This window comes from Chlorocebus sabaeus, chromosome 7 (genome assembly GCF_047675955.1).
Source record: "Chlorocebus sabaeus isolate Y175 chromosome 7, mChlSab1.0.hap1, whole genome shotgun sequence".
NCBI lineage: Eukaryota > Metazoa > Chordata > Mammalia > Primates > Cercopithecidae > Chlorocebus > Chlorocebus sabaeus.
This window is the reverse complement of record NC_132910.1, coordinates 60,486,156-60,503,743: the sequence shown is the minus strand read 5'-3', so window position 1 is coordinate 60,503,743 and position 17,588 is coordinate 60,486,156. Positions and strand designations below refer to the sequence as shown.

At 37.0% G+C, this 17,588-nt stretch overlaps 1 protein-coding gene across 2 annotated transcripts in view; it reads left to right on the top strand.

Annotated features, from left to right (window-relative positions):
- COL25A1 (collagen type XXV alpha 1 chain) overlaps positions 1–17,588 on the top strand; it is a 512,691-nt gene that overhangs the window by 320,767 nt on the left and 174,336 nt on the right. For both annotated transcript variants that reach the window (XM_007999508.3, XM_007999509.3), the window contains exons 6-7: positions 15,252–15,278; positions 15,418–15,444. In XM_007999508.3, coding sequence (XP_007997699.3) covers positions 15,252–15,278; positions 15,418–15,444 — 54 coding nt within the window. The remainder of the gene's footprint in view (positions 1–15,251; positions 15,279–15,417; positions 15,445–17,588) is intronic.

The window sequence follows — 17,588 nt, the reverse complement described above, 5'->3', positions numbered from 1 at the left end:
CTGAAGAATTTCTATTGCCTACTTTATGCTATGTTTTCTATCAAATATATTCCTCTCAATTCTGCCTGAATAAAGGTGAATAACACGTAGCATTTCATGAACAATTAACTTAGTCCAACAATGTTTTGCATCTGTGGAAGCTGTTATCACTCCCTGAATTTACTCATTATTGCATCTTTATACAATACTGATCTATAGAAAATGCACAATAAATTTCTGTTAAATAAATGTATATATTTAATCATTCAGATTTAATGATAATTTTATATGCATTTGATGATGAAATTCTGAGCCTACTGAAAATATCAGCTTTTAGCAGTCTATTAGTACAATAGCATATGAAACACATACAGGGTGAAGGGTGTGGGCTCCAGGGGTAGGTACCTGGGTTTAAGTTGTGGTCTACCACTTATGAGCTGCATGACTTTGGACAAGTTAACTTTTTTCCTCCAGTTTTTCAATGCAAAATGAAAATAGTTCGTTTAACTTAATACATGACCTAATGAAGCACTTAAAACAGTGTATTGGCACACATATATAACTGTTATTAGTAAAGGCATATTTATGCACATGTAAGCACCCACATATATACTTTCTCACATAAGCACTCATACTGAGATAGAGCCATAATGACTTGATATTGCCCTTAGAGCTGGTACTTTACTTGCTGGATAAGCACTTAATATGATAATAACCTCAAAATGTATAGATTTTTGGGATAAATAATTCAATATTAAAGTTAAGAAATACATGGAGCAACGATCACTGTTAGATATGGTTATAGCATAGGACCCTCTATGTAAAATAAGCATTTATGTGCACACGGTGTGTATAATTTTCTTTAAAGAGAGCAAAGAGTTTTAGTTCAAAATGTTCTTCAGTGAAATAAGATTAATTCACTTTGAAATATTTCAAACTTTAAAAATTTTATTTATAAATTTTGTGATGTATATTATTTCTGTAGATATAACTTCACATATATATTTTTATGGATTCTTTTGTTTGAAATCATTTTTTTTTTTTTTTTTTGAGATGGAGTTTTGCTCTTGTTGCTCAGGCTAGAGTGCAATGGCGTGATCTCAGCTCACTGCAACCTCCGCCTCCTGGGTTCAAGCGATTCTCCTGTCTCAGCCTTCTGAGTAGCTGGGATTACAGCCCCACCACTACACCTGGCTAGTTTTGGTATTTTTAGTAGGCACGGGTTTCACCATGTTGTCCAGGCTGGTCTCAAACTCCTGACCCCAAGTGATCCATCCGCCTTGGCCTCCCAGAGTGCTGGGATTATAGGCGTAAGCCACTGCGCCCGGCCTATTTGGCAATTTTTATATCCTAACCAAAATTCTTGATAGGCTAATTTTATTTTCTCTCTGAACATCTTCAGACATTTCAACTGACACCACATTTTAAATATATACTTATTTTTTGGATAGTAAGAGATTAAAATGAGGAATGCTATATGATAGTAGTTAGAAAAAGAGTTCCAGAAACATTTTGTTCTGTTTTCTTTCTTTTGGGTAGGGCATGCTTAAATCTTGTTAGCACAGTGAGTGTAGAAGAGTCTAATCTTTCACCAAGTTAATGTTAGCCTGTACACTTTAAGGTTTGTTTTTTGTCTCTCCAAATGATCAGTATATCCAGTGCTAATTATTGGAACTCTTAAATCAGGCAGAATTGATCATAGTAATTCAAAATTAGTAAATTGTATTTTAATAAAAATACGCAGAATTGAAAACAAGTCAAAGCTGATGTATCCATAATTGATATAGTCAAGTCAATATCAATTATCATTTTGCTTAGAAGAGTTACAGCACGCCTTCCTTGAAACCTCTTACCTGGCAACCTAAGCTATGGAGCTATTTGAAAAAAAATAAACATAGTAGAACTTTTTATTTGCGAAGGAAACATTACTCGTTGCAATAAGCTCAGCACTACCATTGACATTTATGCACACTGTGCACTGCACAAAGCAGCTGAGCCAAGGGGCAGGCACAGTTTGAAATCCACCTTCTGCTCCACTTGCCTAACTAGGAGTCTGGCAGGGAGCTTCATCTGGATCGAAGCCTCCTCTAACTGATCCAGTCCCAATTTGGGCCAGCAGGACCCTGAATAAAGTGCATGCGGTTTACTCAGAAGAAAACTACCAAGTCTTTGTGGTGAACATAATGATCTGAGATGAGAATAGCACATCCAGGAGCAGAAGTAGAGTGGTCAGTAGGCAGAGTCCTGGAGAGAGACCACAGTGGGATAGAGTGGACAAGTAGTAGCTGACACTGTGGAAATAAAGGGGATCCCCAGAGAGTGTGTAGAGGGGAAGAAAAGACAGAAATGAGGATAGGGTTAATTATGAATTGCAGAAGAGGGAAAGGTCCAGGGAAGGAAAGTGAGAAAGCCCCATTAGTCAAAGACCCAGAGAAGAGTGTTGCCGATGAAGCTAAGGAAGGAATGGGGAATGTGAAATGTTGTTACTGGGTTTGCAAGTAGAAAATTTTTCAGTAACTTCGGTAGCCTGGTGGTTTTCAGTGCAGCATTTGCCATTGTTTAAGGAATGACTCGGTATTGAAAATGTGGGAAGAGTGAAAACAGAATACTCTTTCTAAAACTTTGAAGTCACAGGGAGGAGGGAAACAGGAGCCAAAGATGTCTGCCTGTGTTTGAAATGTGAGAAAAACATTTCATTGAATACTGTTCATTTCCTCTCCAGGAGACTGTGCAAAGTTTTTATTCTTCTATTAACTCTTCTTACCTAGTGTCATGAGTCAACACATGAGAAATTGTAGTCACCCTAAAAAGCACAATTTCTGGTTGAACTCTATCCTCATAAGCACTCATTGGAAACATGTTGAGTACACAGATATCTGTGTCTTTTTTATTGCTATCAGGCTATTTAGAAAATACTAATTTTGGTCCTGATGTCTTGTTAAAGGCCTTTGTTGCAGAAAATATGCTAATGTATTTATTGGATATTTACCATGTATAAGGCACAAAGCTACACATTTGAGAGGAAGGGAGTGAAAGTAATATTTACAGAAAACCCTACATTCTTTTAATTACTTTCTACAACTTGCATATGAGGTAATTATTCTTTGCTCTAGGTTACAGATGTGGAAACTGAGGTTCAGGGAGGTTAAATCATCTGCCAAAGGTCATGTGGTAGTATATATTAAAGCTTCCAAAGTCAGTGTTTGTTATGTTTCCCCACGTACCTCTTTTCCTACCCTCAAGGGCCCTAGTATTTTATTAAGAAACAAATCTTATTCCCAGCAGGGTGAGCTAAGTTTCATAAGAGTGACACAAGTGTTTTAGGAGTTCAGAAATAAGGAAAGGACATATTCAAAGGGTAGTCTGGTAATGCTTTGGGAAGCGAGGTCATGGATATGAGTCATCAGTGATGGCTATAGAGATCGTGAGCTTATGGGAGAGGTGGAGATGGGACTGTACTGCAAGGGCAAAATTTTCTTCCAGAAACTCAAAATTCTATTTTTTTTTTCCAAGTAGCTTCATAGCTCAGGCTTCCTGGTAAGAGGTTTAAGAAAGGTATCCACAGCCTGGTGCAGTGGCTCATGCCTGTAATCCCAGCACTTTGGGACGTGGAAGCGGGTGGATCACAAGGTCAGGAATTCAAGATCAGCCTGGCCAAGATAGTGAAATCCCATCTCTACTGAAAATACAAAAAATTATCCAGGTGTGGTGGTGGGCATCTGTAATCCTAGCTACTCGGGAGGTTGAGGCAGAGAATTGTCTGAACCCAGGAGGCAGATGTTGCAGTGAGCCAAGATCACGCCACTGCACTCTAGCCTGGGCGATAGAGTGAGACTCCATCTCAAAAAAAAAAAAAAAAAGAAAAAGAAAAGAAAGGTATGCTTTAACTATTCCAAGCAAAATGACAATTGATAATGTTTATTCACGAGAAGGAAGAAAGACATAAGTAAAGATAGAGAGAAGGTCATTCTGAGAATAGATGATATTGAAGACAGGCTGGAGAAGAGGCTCCTTGTAGAGAACTGGGGAAGATAAGGCAGAAAAGGAAAATTAGGAGCAGGTTATAGAAGGCTTTGGTCACAGGCAGAAGTTAATGCTTTATTTGGCATGAATTGGAAGAGCATTTTAAAATAAATTTTTAAATTATTTAACTACTATGGGAATGTTCAAAGATTCTCAAAAGGAGGAGAAAATAGTATCATAAATTGACCTAGACCTATCACCGAGCTTCAAGAAACATCAGTTGCTAATCTTACTTTTATGAATCCCTTTCCTCTCATTTATTTTGTTTTGTTTAGTTTTTGCTGGAAGCGAAGCTTAGATATTATATCGTTATGTTTACAAATACTGAAATATGAATCTCGAACTGACAGAGGCTTTGGAAAACATAACCACCGTTTTATCATCAACCCTAATAAAATTAACAATGATTTCTTCATATCAATACCCAGTCCGTATTTACATTTCACCAATAGTCTAAAAAATGTCTTTTTACAGATGTTTTGCTAGAACCAAGACCCAAAGCCTGCACTTGGCATTTAATTATTAAAACTCTTCAGTCTTTCTTATTCTATAGTGGTCTTCCTTCCCCTTATTGTTCCATGAAATCAGTTTTTCTAGGACATTTACTCTATATTTAGAGTGTCCCACATTCTGGATTTGTCTAATTATTTCCTTTGGTATTATTTAACTTGTTCCCCTATGTTCTCTATTTTATTTAAACTACGGGTTACATTCAGAAGATTGAGTAGGTTTGGCTGAATTTTTAGGAAAATCTGTAATAAATTTATAGTATAATTCTTAGTTCATTATATCAAGAAGTACATGGTTGATCAGGAGGTCAAGGTATGTTGACCTGATACCCAGCAACCTTTCACCAAATACATCTATTGAAGATTGTTGTCTATGGCAACTTTTTCATTGTAGATTACAAAATGGGCCCCTGAAATTCTTTCAGTTGAGGAATGATATGCTCAACAATGTGCTTTAGAAAAATTAATCTGACAAAATTATGTAGGATGGAGTAGAAGAGGTAAGACCAACAGAGGCTTGTAGATTATTCCAGTTATCCAGGAACAAGGGTGCAAGAAACATGAAAAGATGGCCATAGATTCAAGGGATTTTGTGGAAAATGAAATCTATAGGACTTGGCAATAGATTAAGTTAAGTGAATCAAATATAATACTAAGCTTTTAGACTTGGAGGAGCAGTACTGTGTTTAACAAAAATAGGAAAGTCAAGAATCATGAGTGGCTTGCAAAAAAAATTGAGAAATTTGGTTTGAGAATGTTGAATTTGAGCTGATGATGGTATATGTTGGCTAATACATCTGGTGATCAGTTGAGAATGCAGAATTGCAGCCTAGAAAAGAATTTAGGACATAAGTCAGATAATAGTTATAGCCTTAAGGGTATACATTTCACAGCTGATGAGGGAAGTAGAGTAAAAAACAAAAAAGGTTTAGACACAGATTTGGGCAATCTGAATATTTACAGGTTTTGTCAACCCCATCTTCCCAAAACTCCAGTTTATTTGGTTTTAGTTTAGCCAGAGATAACTCCTCTCTCGTGCCTGGAAGACTGGTTCAGCAGTTTTCCTTCCCATAGTTCAACTTTCTTCTTCCTAATGGAAAGAAATGTCCCCAAGATCAGTATGCATTTCAACTCATGTTTATTTTTCCCAAAACAGACTGTAAAAATATGACATCTATTCTGCTACCTCCCTCTCTGTCCTCCAATTCAACTTCCTTTCTGTGACCAATCTATTGTTTAGGGAGACAGTGAGGAAGAAGATAAGACACTAAAATGAGGGAGTAATGGGCAAAGTCAGCTTTGCTTCCCCTTGTCTTTAGGAGAGGGCGAAAGAACATGTTTGAAGGGCATAGAGAAGAATCCAAGGGAATGGGAATGATTGAAGAGACAAGTGAGAAAAAGAATAACTAGGGCAAGGTTGGGGAGGAGGCACAGAAGTGGGTAGGTACAGTTTTACCTTCACTCCACAGACAGAAGGATGAAGGTACAGAAGACTCTGAAGATGGGGAGTGTCGTAGTAGAAGCTCGTATTAAAAGCCTTTGATCATCTTAGGCATCGACTGAAAAGGAGGGAGATCCAATATACATTGGAAGCATGAGAATGGTAGACAAGCCCTGAGAGTCAGACTCTACTAGCCTCATCTGAGAGTCATTTTTTAATTCCTTCTGAGTATCTCTTTAGACTCCACAGAGCATCCTACCCTTAGCCTGTGTTGTGCTCAGCGGCCCTTCATAAAACCTATATTGCTCTATATACTACTGCAAATGAAGCAAAGAATCGAACTGACCAGCAAACAATGTTTGTTAAGTAGCCCCGGTAAAATTATGTTGGGACAATATATTAGGAAACATGCTGAAATTGATGATTGTAGATTAAACCCAAGGTATAAACATGAACATATCTCTGAATACGTTTGAATCGTTTTGAGGACAGTAAGAGCATTGTAGGATAGATGGCACCATTAGCTGTAAAATCACAGGGTTACTAGGGCATTAAAAGAGCAAGTTGATACTTTCTTTCGACAAAAGGAATGTTTAGGATTCCAAGTCTTTCACCGTGGAGTTCATTTTATTTGACCTCTAAAAATAAGTTAAAAAAAAATCAAAGTTAAACAAAGAAGTTTTAGCAATTTCTTAAAACATTTAAGGTAAGGAATGATGCTAGGAAGAAGGGCCCCCTTGGTTTTGATTGACAGGAGCAGTAATTTGACTGTATTTAATTTGTATTGTGTTAGAAAAGAAAACCAGAGAAAGCGTCCCTGATTCCTGCTGTTTTATAAGCCTTTAACTCCATGGAGCTACATCAGTCTTACTTTTGAAAGTCCTTTTTTAATGTTTGGTTTTTCTAAATTTTCTTTCGTGCTAGACCCACTAATTGCTTCCTTATGGCAGCTGCTTATGATTTAAGACTGATCATGGGCACATATAGTCCCTTGTTCAGGGCTCAGATGGACATCACAAAAAACCTTATAGTTAGGATCTTACTGTAGAAAATGCCCAGAAAATAATAGCCATAAAAATTTGTTTTCTAGTAAGTGAGGCTGGTTTTGATATTTTAAAAGTTTCTGCTTATACCCACCCCCTCTGCTTGGTCTCTTTTAATCTTCAGTGCACACTGAAAGGTGTAAAGTCTGAAGCTATAAATCTGTTTATAGCTATAATTCCCTTCCCTGGCTTAGCAGAGTTTGACACTATAATAAACACGGTTCTTTTGCAGCAACATTGAATCTGGTTCTTCTATAATTCTTTATACGTTGCTGCTTTGAACACTGAGAGTTTTATTGCATTCTTTTCTTTCTGGGCCTTTCATTTCAGCAAGAACTGGTTGGACACCTACTCTATGCTAAGGGTGACTAGGTGGTTTTAGGGTCTGATGTTTAGTCTATTTTATTCATAAAAGTAATGTGGTTAAAACTACGAGGAAGTTTATTTGTTTTGTTTGGTAATAGCTCTTGAATGATAGAGGTAGACTATATTAGACCTTCATATTCTCAAAATATTTTCAACCATCCCCCAGGACATTTCCCAAGGCATTTTCTTTTGGTTTAGGAAATCGATTGTGTTTCCTTTTTGTTTTGTTTTATTTTGTTTGTGTGTGTGTGTTTTTTGAGACAGAGTCTCGCTCTGTTGCCCAGGCTGAAGTGCAGTGGCACGATCTCAGCTCACTGCAACCTCTGCCTCTCCAGTTCAAGGGATTCTCCTGCCTCAGCCCCCTAAGTAGCTGGTATTATAGGCGCCCACCACCACGCCCGGCTAATTTTTGTATTTTTAGTAGAGATGGGGTTTCACCATGTTGGTCAAGCTGGTCTCGAACTCCTGACCTCATGATCCGCCTGCCTCAGCCTCCCAAAGTGCTGCGTGAGCCACCACACCTAGCCAGGAAATCTATTGTATTTCTTTATCCTCAAGTCAAGTATCTGAAAAAGAAATTTTATTTTATGTTTATCATAATTAAAATATTAAAAATATGGAGTGTATACTTGATAATTACTATTATACTATTGGTAGGACAGGCATTTTATAAGTTGCTTCATGTATAATATTTTATTTTAGCCAAACAGTGGGCATTATTTTCCACATTTTACAGATTAAGAAATTGAGGAACAAAGAGATTAGTTAACCATTTAAAGATCACGCAGGTGATTACAGCCAGGATTTCAATCTGCATCTATTTGACTCCAAAACTCAAGCTCTTAACTACCAAGATACTTTATTTCATGTACTGCATTTTAAAGTAACTCTCAAATTATACTTTCACTTTTTTTAACTTTTTACTGAAGCATTTAAAAAGATATTAAACACAAGTTCCACACACACAATTTATCTATACTTACTATAGGGCAACTCCTATGATTTTACATCAGTTTTTTCAGAAAACATTATTTTAACTTTAAAATTTTCACATTTGTAGTTGAAGCTATTTGCAAAGTTGAAAGTCAATAAAACAATATAGTGGTTTGAAGAAGAAATGTCTCTAAAAAGTATATGCCAGTAAAACAGAAAACTGTGTATGAATTTAAGGTGAAAGTAAATACTCGGAAGAACACATGTTCACATTCTAGTTGGAGGTAAACCTGTACTACATAAAACACTTTTTTCAGGAGTGGATGTATCCTCACCTAAATACCTAGGATCCCTATTTTTAAAGTAAAACACTAGATTTTCAATTGTTAATACTATTTGCTATGTGATTTTCTGCAGTTTTGGATACCTGCTAAGAAACTGTGGTACCAAATTCAGTTTCCTTATAAGTGTGGGGTTTGCATATGTGTGTCATTGGCACTATGAGCCAAGTTCATCATGCAATTTAGGGAGTAGGCAGTAGAATTGAAGCTTCTATCCTAGTTGTACAAGAGAAAAACTGGATATTCCGCTTCTTTCCTTCCTGGGAGATTGTGAACATGGATAACGTTTGCTTGTGCCTGAGCACATCAGGGAGAAGACCCACATCAGGCGTGCGGTGACCATTGAGGTTGTGCTGTGCTGCTAGAGAACAGCTTGTACAGTAGACTATCTTCTTTATCTTTAAAAGACTAGGAAACTTGTGGAGTTTAAAATAGAATAATTCCATATTCAGTTTACAGTTGAAAAAGTAGAGGAAAGAAAATGTGATAAAGATGTCCTGTATTCAGAAGTTAACACAGAAGAATGGTGGCTTCTGAGGGGAGGCAGTTATGACTACCTCTGTGCTGCTTCTGCTCAATGGTGATGATAGAGAATGTTTTCTCTCTCCTCAGCTATTTCCAATTAGGCCAGCCGAAGCTGCCAACACTGTGGATTTGAAATATAACCCTAAAACCAGATTTAAACTCTGTATGATTCACTTAGCTGTGGAACTGCTGTGTTTATCTGTGTTGAACCAGCTTAGGCCAATGTTTGTCTGCAAATGCACTAAATTCTGAACCTTGAAATGAGTAGGACTTGTTAAAACATGTTGACACCTGTTAGTGGCCCCCATGTCCAATCAGTTAACTAGTCTTGTTGACTTTTACCTGAGAAATGTCTCCTGAATCTAGAACTTTCCCTGTGCCTCCACTAGGACAACGTTAATTCAAAGCTTTACCATCTCTCTCTTGGACCAAGGCAAACACTTCCTAAGAATCCGGAACACCTCATGTTCTGAGTTCCACAAAACAGAGCACACTGCATCTCCGCATTCCTTGTTACATTGATGACAGAATCCAGCCCAAACACCCAAGTGTGGTTAACCAGACTTTGAAATCTCTTTCCTGCTATTTTCTATCTCCACTCTCCACATGTTCTTACCACCCTGAACTGCTTTCTCTGACAACGTGGTGTTTTCTCACAACTGGTCATGTGCATCCCTTCTCCCCGGCCTGCTTCTCTCCTCCTCCCTCCATCCCCTTGTTTCCTGGACACCTTTCAAGAGCCAGTTCCAATAGCATCTTTTCAACTCCAGCTCTCCGTCCTCTTTCTGCTCTGAACTCCCACAACACCGTATTTAGTCCACTGATTGTGATTATATTTACATGTCCCTCCTCCAGACTCAGCGTACACCGCCTGGCTGATAGTGAGCCAGAAAATGCTTAGAGAATGAAGCTTGCTTGTCCTCATTTCTACAACAGTGAATAGATGAATCAGAAGAGATTTCGTTATATTTCATGAATAAAAATAAACTTATCTATACTTTCCTGGGATAAAAGTCATAACCCCGTTCTTGTTCCAGGAGCTCGGGCTGCCAAGAATTCCCAATATTTGCTCCTTTTCCACTTTTTTCTACCTCAAGCACAATTTAATTTTGTTTTCATGATTGTCATCTTTTAAAAACTATTCCCTCCTTGGTTTTTTCCAGTTCAAAGCAAGTATAATTTATACTTCCAGTAAATAAAGGACCATGATTGGGTTACTCCGGGCCTGTGAATATATCTCTCTTTTCCAGCTGTATTTCCATTGCTGTTATGTAGATTGAAATTCAATATTTTCCTGAAAGTCATTCATTGTGCCTCTCTTTGTTTTCAGTTTGGTTTTATCATTTAATTGAAATAGACAATAGAGGATAGGAAAAAAGCTAAAACCTTAGTTACTTAAACAGAAGTAGGTTTGAGGAGACTTAAATTGGTATAGGCCAAAACCCACATTAAAGACTTTTTACAAATAGAAGGGTGGTTCCTGCAGATTCTGAATGTAAAGCCATTTGAACAGGGGCTAATTTGAAGTTTGCCATGGAAATTTATAAATCCTTTGGTAGGAAGTTAATAACATTCCAACAATGCCCTAAAATAAATGTTCTAATTACTAACAACAATAATAAATAAAAACTTTATTAGCACCCTTAAGTACTTATTTCTGCAATTAACTTTAGGATTAATTACACACAAGTAATTCAAAAGATCATTTCAAATATTCCTACTTATTTATTAAAGTGGGGCTTATAAAAGACCTGACTATTGGATTCTAGACCAAACCAGGACAAGAGTCCCCAAAAGGGCCTTCTATAGAGCTGTGACTCACTATTCACTTCCCTATGACTGCTGATTTTACCATCTTTCCTTTCCATTGACCCTAACCTTGTTGGAGCAACAAAGTTTTATCATCGAATAGTTACCAACCAGCCATTGGTACTGTCACCTGAACAATAAATATGTCTACTAAATATTAGATTGTTGAGCTTGGTTTAGTTGAAAACAGCAATGTGCCATTGAAAAATAATTTGTAATTCAAATAGCCATTAATTTTTATTGCTGCCTATCCTTTAGTTAATACTAGTTAGCTTTTTTTTAATGCTAAAGATAGAAAAAAATCATTAATACCCCAATTTTAATTTTAAAGGCTAATGATCAAATAAACCTTTCTTTCATTTGTAATTTTTTGACCTAGAAAAAAAGTATGGCTTCTAAATTTTGGAAATATTATACTATCTGTGTTTACTAAGGTAACCCACTTTGTTCTGCACATTCAACCCATATTTTCAGTGAAGAGGGTCCAATTCAGAAAGAAGAGTGGGATTTCAGTCAGAGCAGAAGAAAACACCTGCTGTTAATCCCAAGTGCACAAGTGGGGGCTGGAGCGTCCGAAGCAGCCCCTGCAGCTGTGTGTGGAGGTTGACCTCGGCTTTGCTTCTTTCCTAAGCTGGCAGGTGCCAGGACGCCATACTGTCTGCTCAGAAACACCCTCTTTTGAGGCAGCAATATTTATTGCTCAATTGTGGGTGCAAATTTTCATGTGTTCATGAATTAAGCATCCTTGCTCAGGGTAAGCTGGCTAAAGAGCTCTAGTTGACATGTGGATTTGGCATGAGTAATTGGACTTTGAGGAAAAGGGTTGTCTCTGTTCCTGTCAAATAACTTCACAAAAACTTTGTCCTTAAAGATGCTGTGTAACCTAACAAGGTGCCTTTAGAGGACTGGTACAATGGGAGATGTGGCCTCTGAAATCTCACTGGCAAAAGCAAACAAAAGTTTAAAGAGGAACCTGGGAAGGGGGTGGATATGGAGGCTGGGGAAATGTCCATAGTAACAGTTGACCTTGATGTAACTGAATTTTCTGGAGGTCATTTTTTCTTAATGCTAGTATGTGGAAACTGTTTGCCTTAGACACTAGGCTATTTAGCTTTTCCAGGACAGGGACCATGTCTTTCTAAATCAACCTTTCCCAACATATGTGTCCCACCAGTGCTTACAATGTTGCCACACTGTATAAACATTCAACAAATGTGTGTAAAAATCAAAATAAAGTTAACATGCTACTTAAATCAAGACTAGAACCTCGATTGTATTTTTTAAATTTGGTGATATCCTCTCATTATTCTTTTCTTTGGCTTTCGTCTGCCCCACCGCAAATAAAATGCTACTTGTATAACCTTAGTAAGCATTTTGCATTTGTTAAAAATAATTAAATAAAGTCCTTAAACTTAATTTTCCAGAGATGAACACATAGACCGTACTCACTAATTACTACTTGATTCACGGAAAACAATAAAAATGTTAAAAATTTATTGAAAACAAAATTTTTTCTCTTTCCTCTTTTAAATGGCAAAATGATTTTGGGGGTAAGAGATAAAAAGGTTTTATAAAGTTGATTCCATTATCTTAGTCCCTTCTCCCCCTCCTCACTCCTCCTCAATTCTCCTTTCTCTCATTTTGAACTTGAGACGTTGGGACCAGTGTCTGTGACACTATGGAAAATGCAACGGGGAGGCATTTTAGATGGCGCTTGTGGAAGGTAGGCACCAGACAGGTATCCTTCTTTCTGAGACTCTAGTTCCAGAGCTGTGTTCCAAATATTTTGTGTCAAAACCTCTGCATTCAAAGTCACACATACTGGGTTAAAGTCCTGGCTAACTCGCAAGAAGCCTAACATTGATAGTCTTTGAGTTTCATTTTTGGTGTCTGTAAAAGGATTTTCATAATACTTTCCTCATTGGATTGTGGAAAAGATTAAATGCAATAACAGGTGCAAAAGTTTTTTATCAATGGTAAAAGATACAAAGCATAGGACATGGTGTAGTTATTCGTAATTTTATGATAATTTCACAGCTGTTACCAGAAGGGCCACACTGAGAATGAGAATTTGGTGCAGTTCTTCTGTAGCTGGTACTTAGCAGAAGGAAATGTTTTAGAAGGTGGAGCATTGCTACATTCCCACCTGCAGCGACATAGAGTCTCCACTGACACCTAGGATGGGGTACTTTGCTAGAACCTGGGCCCATTTCCTGTCCAGCCTTGTCCTTTTTCCTCAGCCCTGCTGAAAATGGAGGTGAGAGAAGGTGACTCTGAAATGCTCCAGCTCCTCAGGTGGGCTGAAACCAAAACATGACTTTATCTTTAAGAGCTAGAAAACATAACATAATCAGTGCCTCTAGCATTAGTATTTCTGTTCAAAGGTAAAGAAGATCTCAGTGAGGCCCAGGAATAGACAGCTGCCCAACAAAATAGAAATTCCTGTAAAAAGCCACATATATAGCATCACTTATGACAAAAGTAATACTGTACTATAATGGGGAAAAGGTACATTTTCAAGAAATGGTGTTTGGTTAATTTGATATCCACATTTTAAAAAAACATCTTGACTTTTACCTCACATCATACACAAAATCAGTTCTTAATAAATTCAGATTTAAATATGAAAGATAAAATAATGAAGCTTTTAGCTTTTAAACTAAACATAGCCCTCTTTATGACATTGAAGTAGGCAAAGATTTCTTAAGTGGAATATAAAAAGGGACAACTATAAAGGATAAAAAATGTTAAATTGAGTTTTATTAAAATTAAGAACTCAGAGGTATTCATCAAAAACACCTCTAAGAGAATGTAAAGGCAGTAAACAAAGTGGGAGGATATATTTGTGGTAAATATATCTGACAAAAGACTCATTCAAAATATATAAATAACTCTACATCTACCTACATACATATGTACAATGTACAATATATAATAGATAAAGAACTCTAGCAAATCAACAGGACGATTCAGTAGGCCAAGGACAAAAGGTATGAAAAGACACTATGAAAAAGGATGCAAAATGGTCAATAAGTGTATTAAAAGGGAGTTCAATTTACTGATCACTGGGTAAATACATATTAAAACATGAAGCGAAATTACTACATCACCACCAGAATGCCTAAAATGAAAAAGATAAAAAATATCAAGTATTGGTAATATGGGGCAACTGAAATTCTGTACATCACTGTCGGGGCTTAAATGGTAAGAATCACTTTGAAAAACCATTTGGTAGCATCTTCTAAAACTGAACATATGTATAGTCTATAACCTAAACAGTTCCTTGTCTAGATATACACCCAGCAGAAAGAAATGAATATAATTTTTCACAAAAGATGTGAATTACTATGTTTGTAGCACCTTTTTTTTTTTTTTTTTTTTTTTTTTTTGGAGACAGTCTTGCTCTATCCCCCAGGCTGGAATGCAGTGGCACAATCTCGGCTCACCTCAACCTCCACCTCCCGGGTTCAAGCGATTCTCCTGCCTCAGCCTCCGAAGTAGCTGGGATCACAGGCATGCGCCACCACACCCAGCTAATTTTTGTATTTTTAGTAGAGATGGGGTTTCAACCATGTTGGCCAGGCTGGTCTTGAACTCCTGATGTCAGGTGATCCACTTGATTTGGCCTCCTCAAGTGCTAGGATTACAGGCATGAGCCACTGCACCTGGCCATAGCAATATTTTTATAATAGCGAAGACCTAGAAATTCCTGGAAACAAATGGCTACCAACAGTAGAATGAAGAAGTAAATGATGATATATTCACACAGTGGAGTATTATAAAGCAGTAAGAACAATCTACCACTACACACAAAATTTGGATGAATTTCACACTAATTAAGCAAAAGAGGCCAGACTCTGTGATTTTATGTACATAAAGTACAAAAACAGGCAAGCTAATCTATATTGTCAGGGGTCAGAATAGTGGTTACTGTTGGTGGAGGGTAGTGACAAGGAAATGTCCCAACAGGAGCTTCTAACTTGTGAGTAATGTTCGGTTTCTTTAACCGGGTTCTACTTGCATATATGTGTTGAGTTCGTGAAAATTTATTCAGCATATTATGTACTTATGACATGATATGTACAGGTATTTATGAACAAACATATATGGTTATATGTTTCACATTCTAATATGATCATAGTTTAGAAACCAAAATTTCTTGAGAAACCTTATTGACAGCTATCTCCGTATTCTTTGAATGAATCTTTCAACTAACCTGACTGATCTATTCAGTTTACAATATCTTTTTTAAATTAAAATATTTTTCTTTTTGTTTTTTCAGGGCCCTCCTGGTCCAAAAGGTGATAAGGTAAGAAAATGCATACCAGAAATAAAGTTAGTGGAGATCCATATTGGCATGACCTATACTGTGTTATATTTTGATCTTTTGAATGCGCATCATGTATACATTTTGGCTAAAACTGTTATCTCACCTTTCTATTCTACAGGGAGAACAAGGTGATCAGGGACCTCGGGTAAGTTGTGCTCTACCTATCCTGGGCAGAAGATTAGTTTCTAACTCCATATTTATTGAATGGAAGTACCCCAGCTTCATAATTGCCTTTGTGCCACATGGTTCAGTAATGGCTGGCAAAAACACCATACCACTTGTAAGTGAAAAAAACTAATTAACAATTTGGATGTATTCTGTTGCATTATCTTTACTTGATGCCTATAAATAGAAAATTCCACAATAATTAGACGTACTGAGTAAGGGCCAGAATCACATCTAAGAGTCAATAGCAGCCACCTTGCCAGTGACTGTTGAGTCCTTCAGATTTGCATGAATTGTTTCGCAACATAGAGGCCATATGGATTTCTATTGAATTTGCCCTTTTGCTGCAGTTACACTTTACGTGCTATTGCATAAACTTTTTTTTTTTTTTTGCAGATAAAATTATCAATGCATTTTACATATTTGTTCTTTGCCATAAGTTTGCATAATACTTGTTTGAATTTCTAGTTTTTGTAGATTTTTAAGCAGATAAAAGGTGTAATACAATTTAGCACTGCAGGGAGGAGGGAGCATTCTTTTAAGCTTCTCAGATGTGGCCCTTTTAGCCATTATAACACAATGGTGAATGCTTTGTTGTTACCTTGGTAGTGCCAAGTCCTCTACTTCACATCTGTGCCTTATTACCCAAATGTTCAGACATACTGTTTCAATGATGTAGTGGCTCCATTCAACATACCTCTCAATTTTCTCATGTCACTATGCACAAAAGCAAGTATTTGGTTGAATAGAGTAATTTTTTACAGTGGAAAGGCTTATTTAAAACTTTCAGGTTGAAAACAGAAACTATGTAGGTCTTTCTGTAAAATTCACTGTGCTTGGTTGCTTATTAAATGCATTTATACTGCATAGAGATATTTTTGCAAAAGATGCAGTTGATGCAAACTTGAAAGGTTTGTAGTTGCATTATCTCCTCATGTTTCTTAAACTAGATAACAGTTATGCTCTGATTTGTTGTACTTTCCCTTTTGTTCTTCAGCCACTTCTTCATATAGAAATACTGGTTATGCTTCACAGCATTTTGTTTCTCATGGCAGTTACTCTGGCTGATGACTAGCTTCATGGCCAGAAGCTCATTTTAGGAGATTAAACACCACGTTATCCACTGTCATGGATGTGAAGAAAATAAGACTCTTATAACCTTAAGTGATTAGAATACAGCCATTTGCTCTGTATGTGGTGATTATTTCACATGACATGTCTCTTCATATCAAGTATCATTTCTTTCTACACGCAATATCAAAATCACTCAACTTCCCCTTTCCAGGTAAGAGGGAAACTGTTTCCATTCTGAGAAATCTTCTTTTGGCAAAGGAAGTGAAGGGTGGTTCACAACTTAGCTGTCATCAGTATGCATGCAGTCCTCATTTTCAAAAAGGTGTGTTGGCTTTCATCGTTACAAAGAGTGATGATTGATTATAAAGCTAGGCCAAATTTTCAGGATGAAACCTGAAACCATCTGAAATTCACCTGGTTTCATGTTGCATTACAAACCAAGACTTGGACCAGGTTCCTTGAAAGTTTGGCCAAAGTTCATGAACTACTTCGACAAACCCAGACTGCCTTTCATACAGATTTCAGCCAGTTTTCACACTGAATGGGGCCAAGTATCACTCAATTCAGAGCCCATTTAGCATTTCAGGTGGAAAGTGGCAAAAAGTGATCTCATTTTCCTTTGTATTTTGCTTTGTATTGAAGGAATTTGGATTGGATTCCTAATACAGGATGAATCTTCATGGGTACAAATCTAAATGTCCTGGAAGGTAGAGGCGAAAGAGAATGAAAACCCACTGACTCACCTGTCTTTTCTCAGATTCCAAGCAGGTCTCATTCAGTGCCCTTAGAATTTTATAAACATTACTATCTAGTAAGATAGTATTAACTACATATTAGGAAATTGATCATATCAAGATAGTAAGATGAAGGTTCTATATTTCAAAAAACATCAAAAGAAAGAGTTGGAAACATCTCCAATTTTAATGAAAATTAATTTTACCCACATTCTCTGTTTAGGCACAGTGTTCTTGCTGATAATGACCAAAGGCTCTCTTTTTTAAAATCTAGAGTTTCTATTCCAATACCCTGTCCATTTTCATCCTGTTGCAG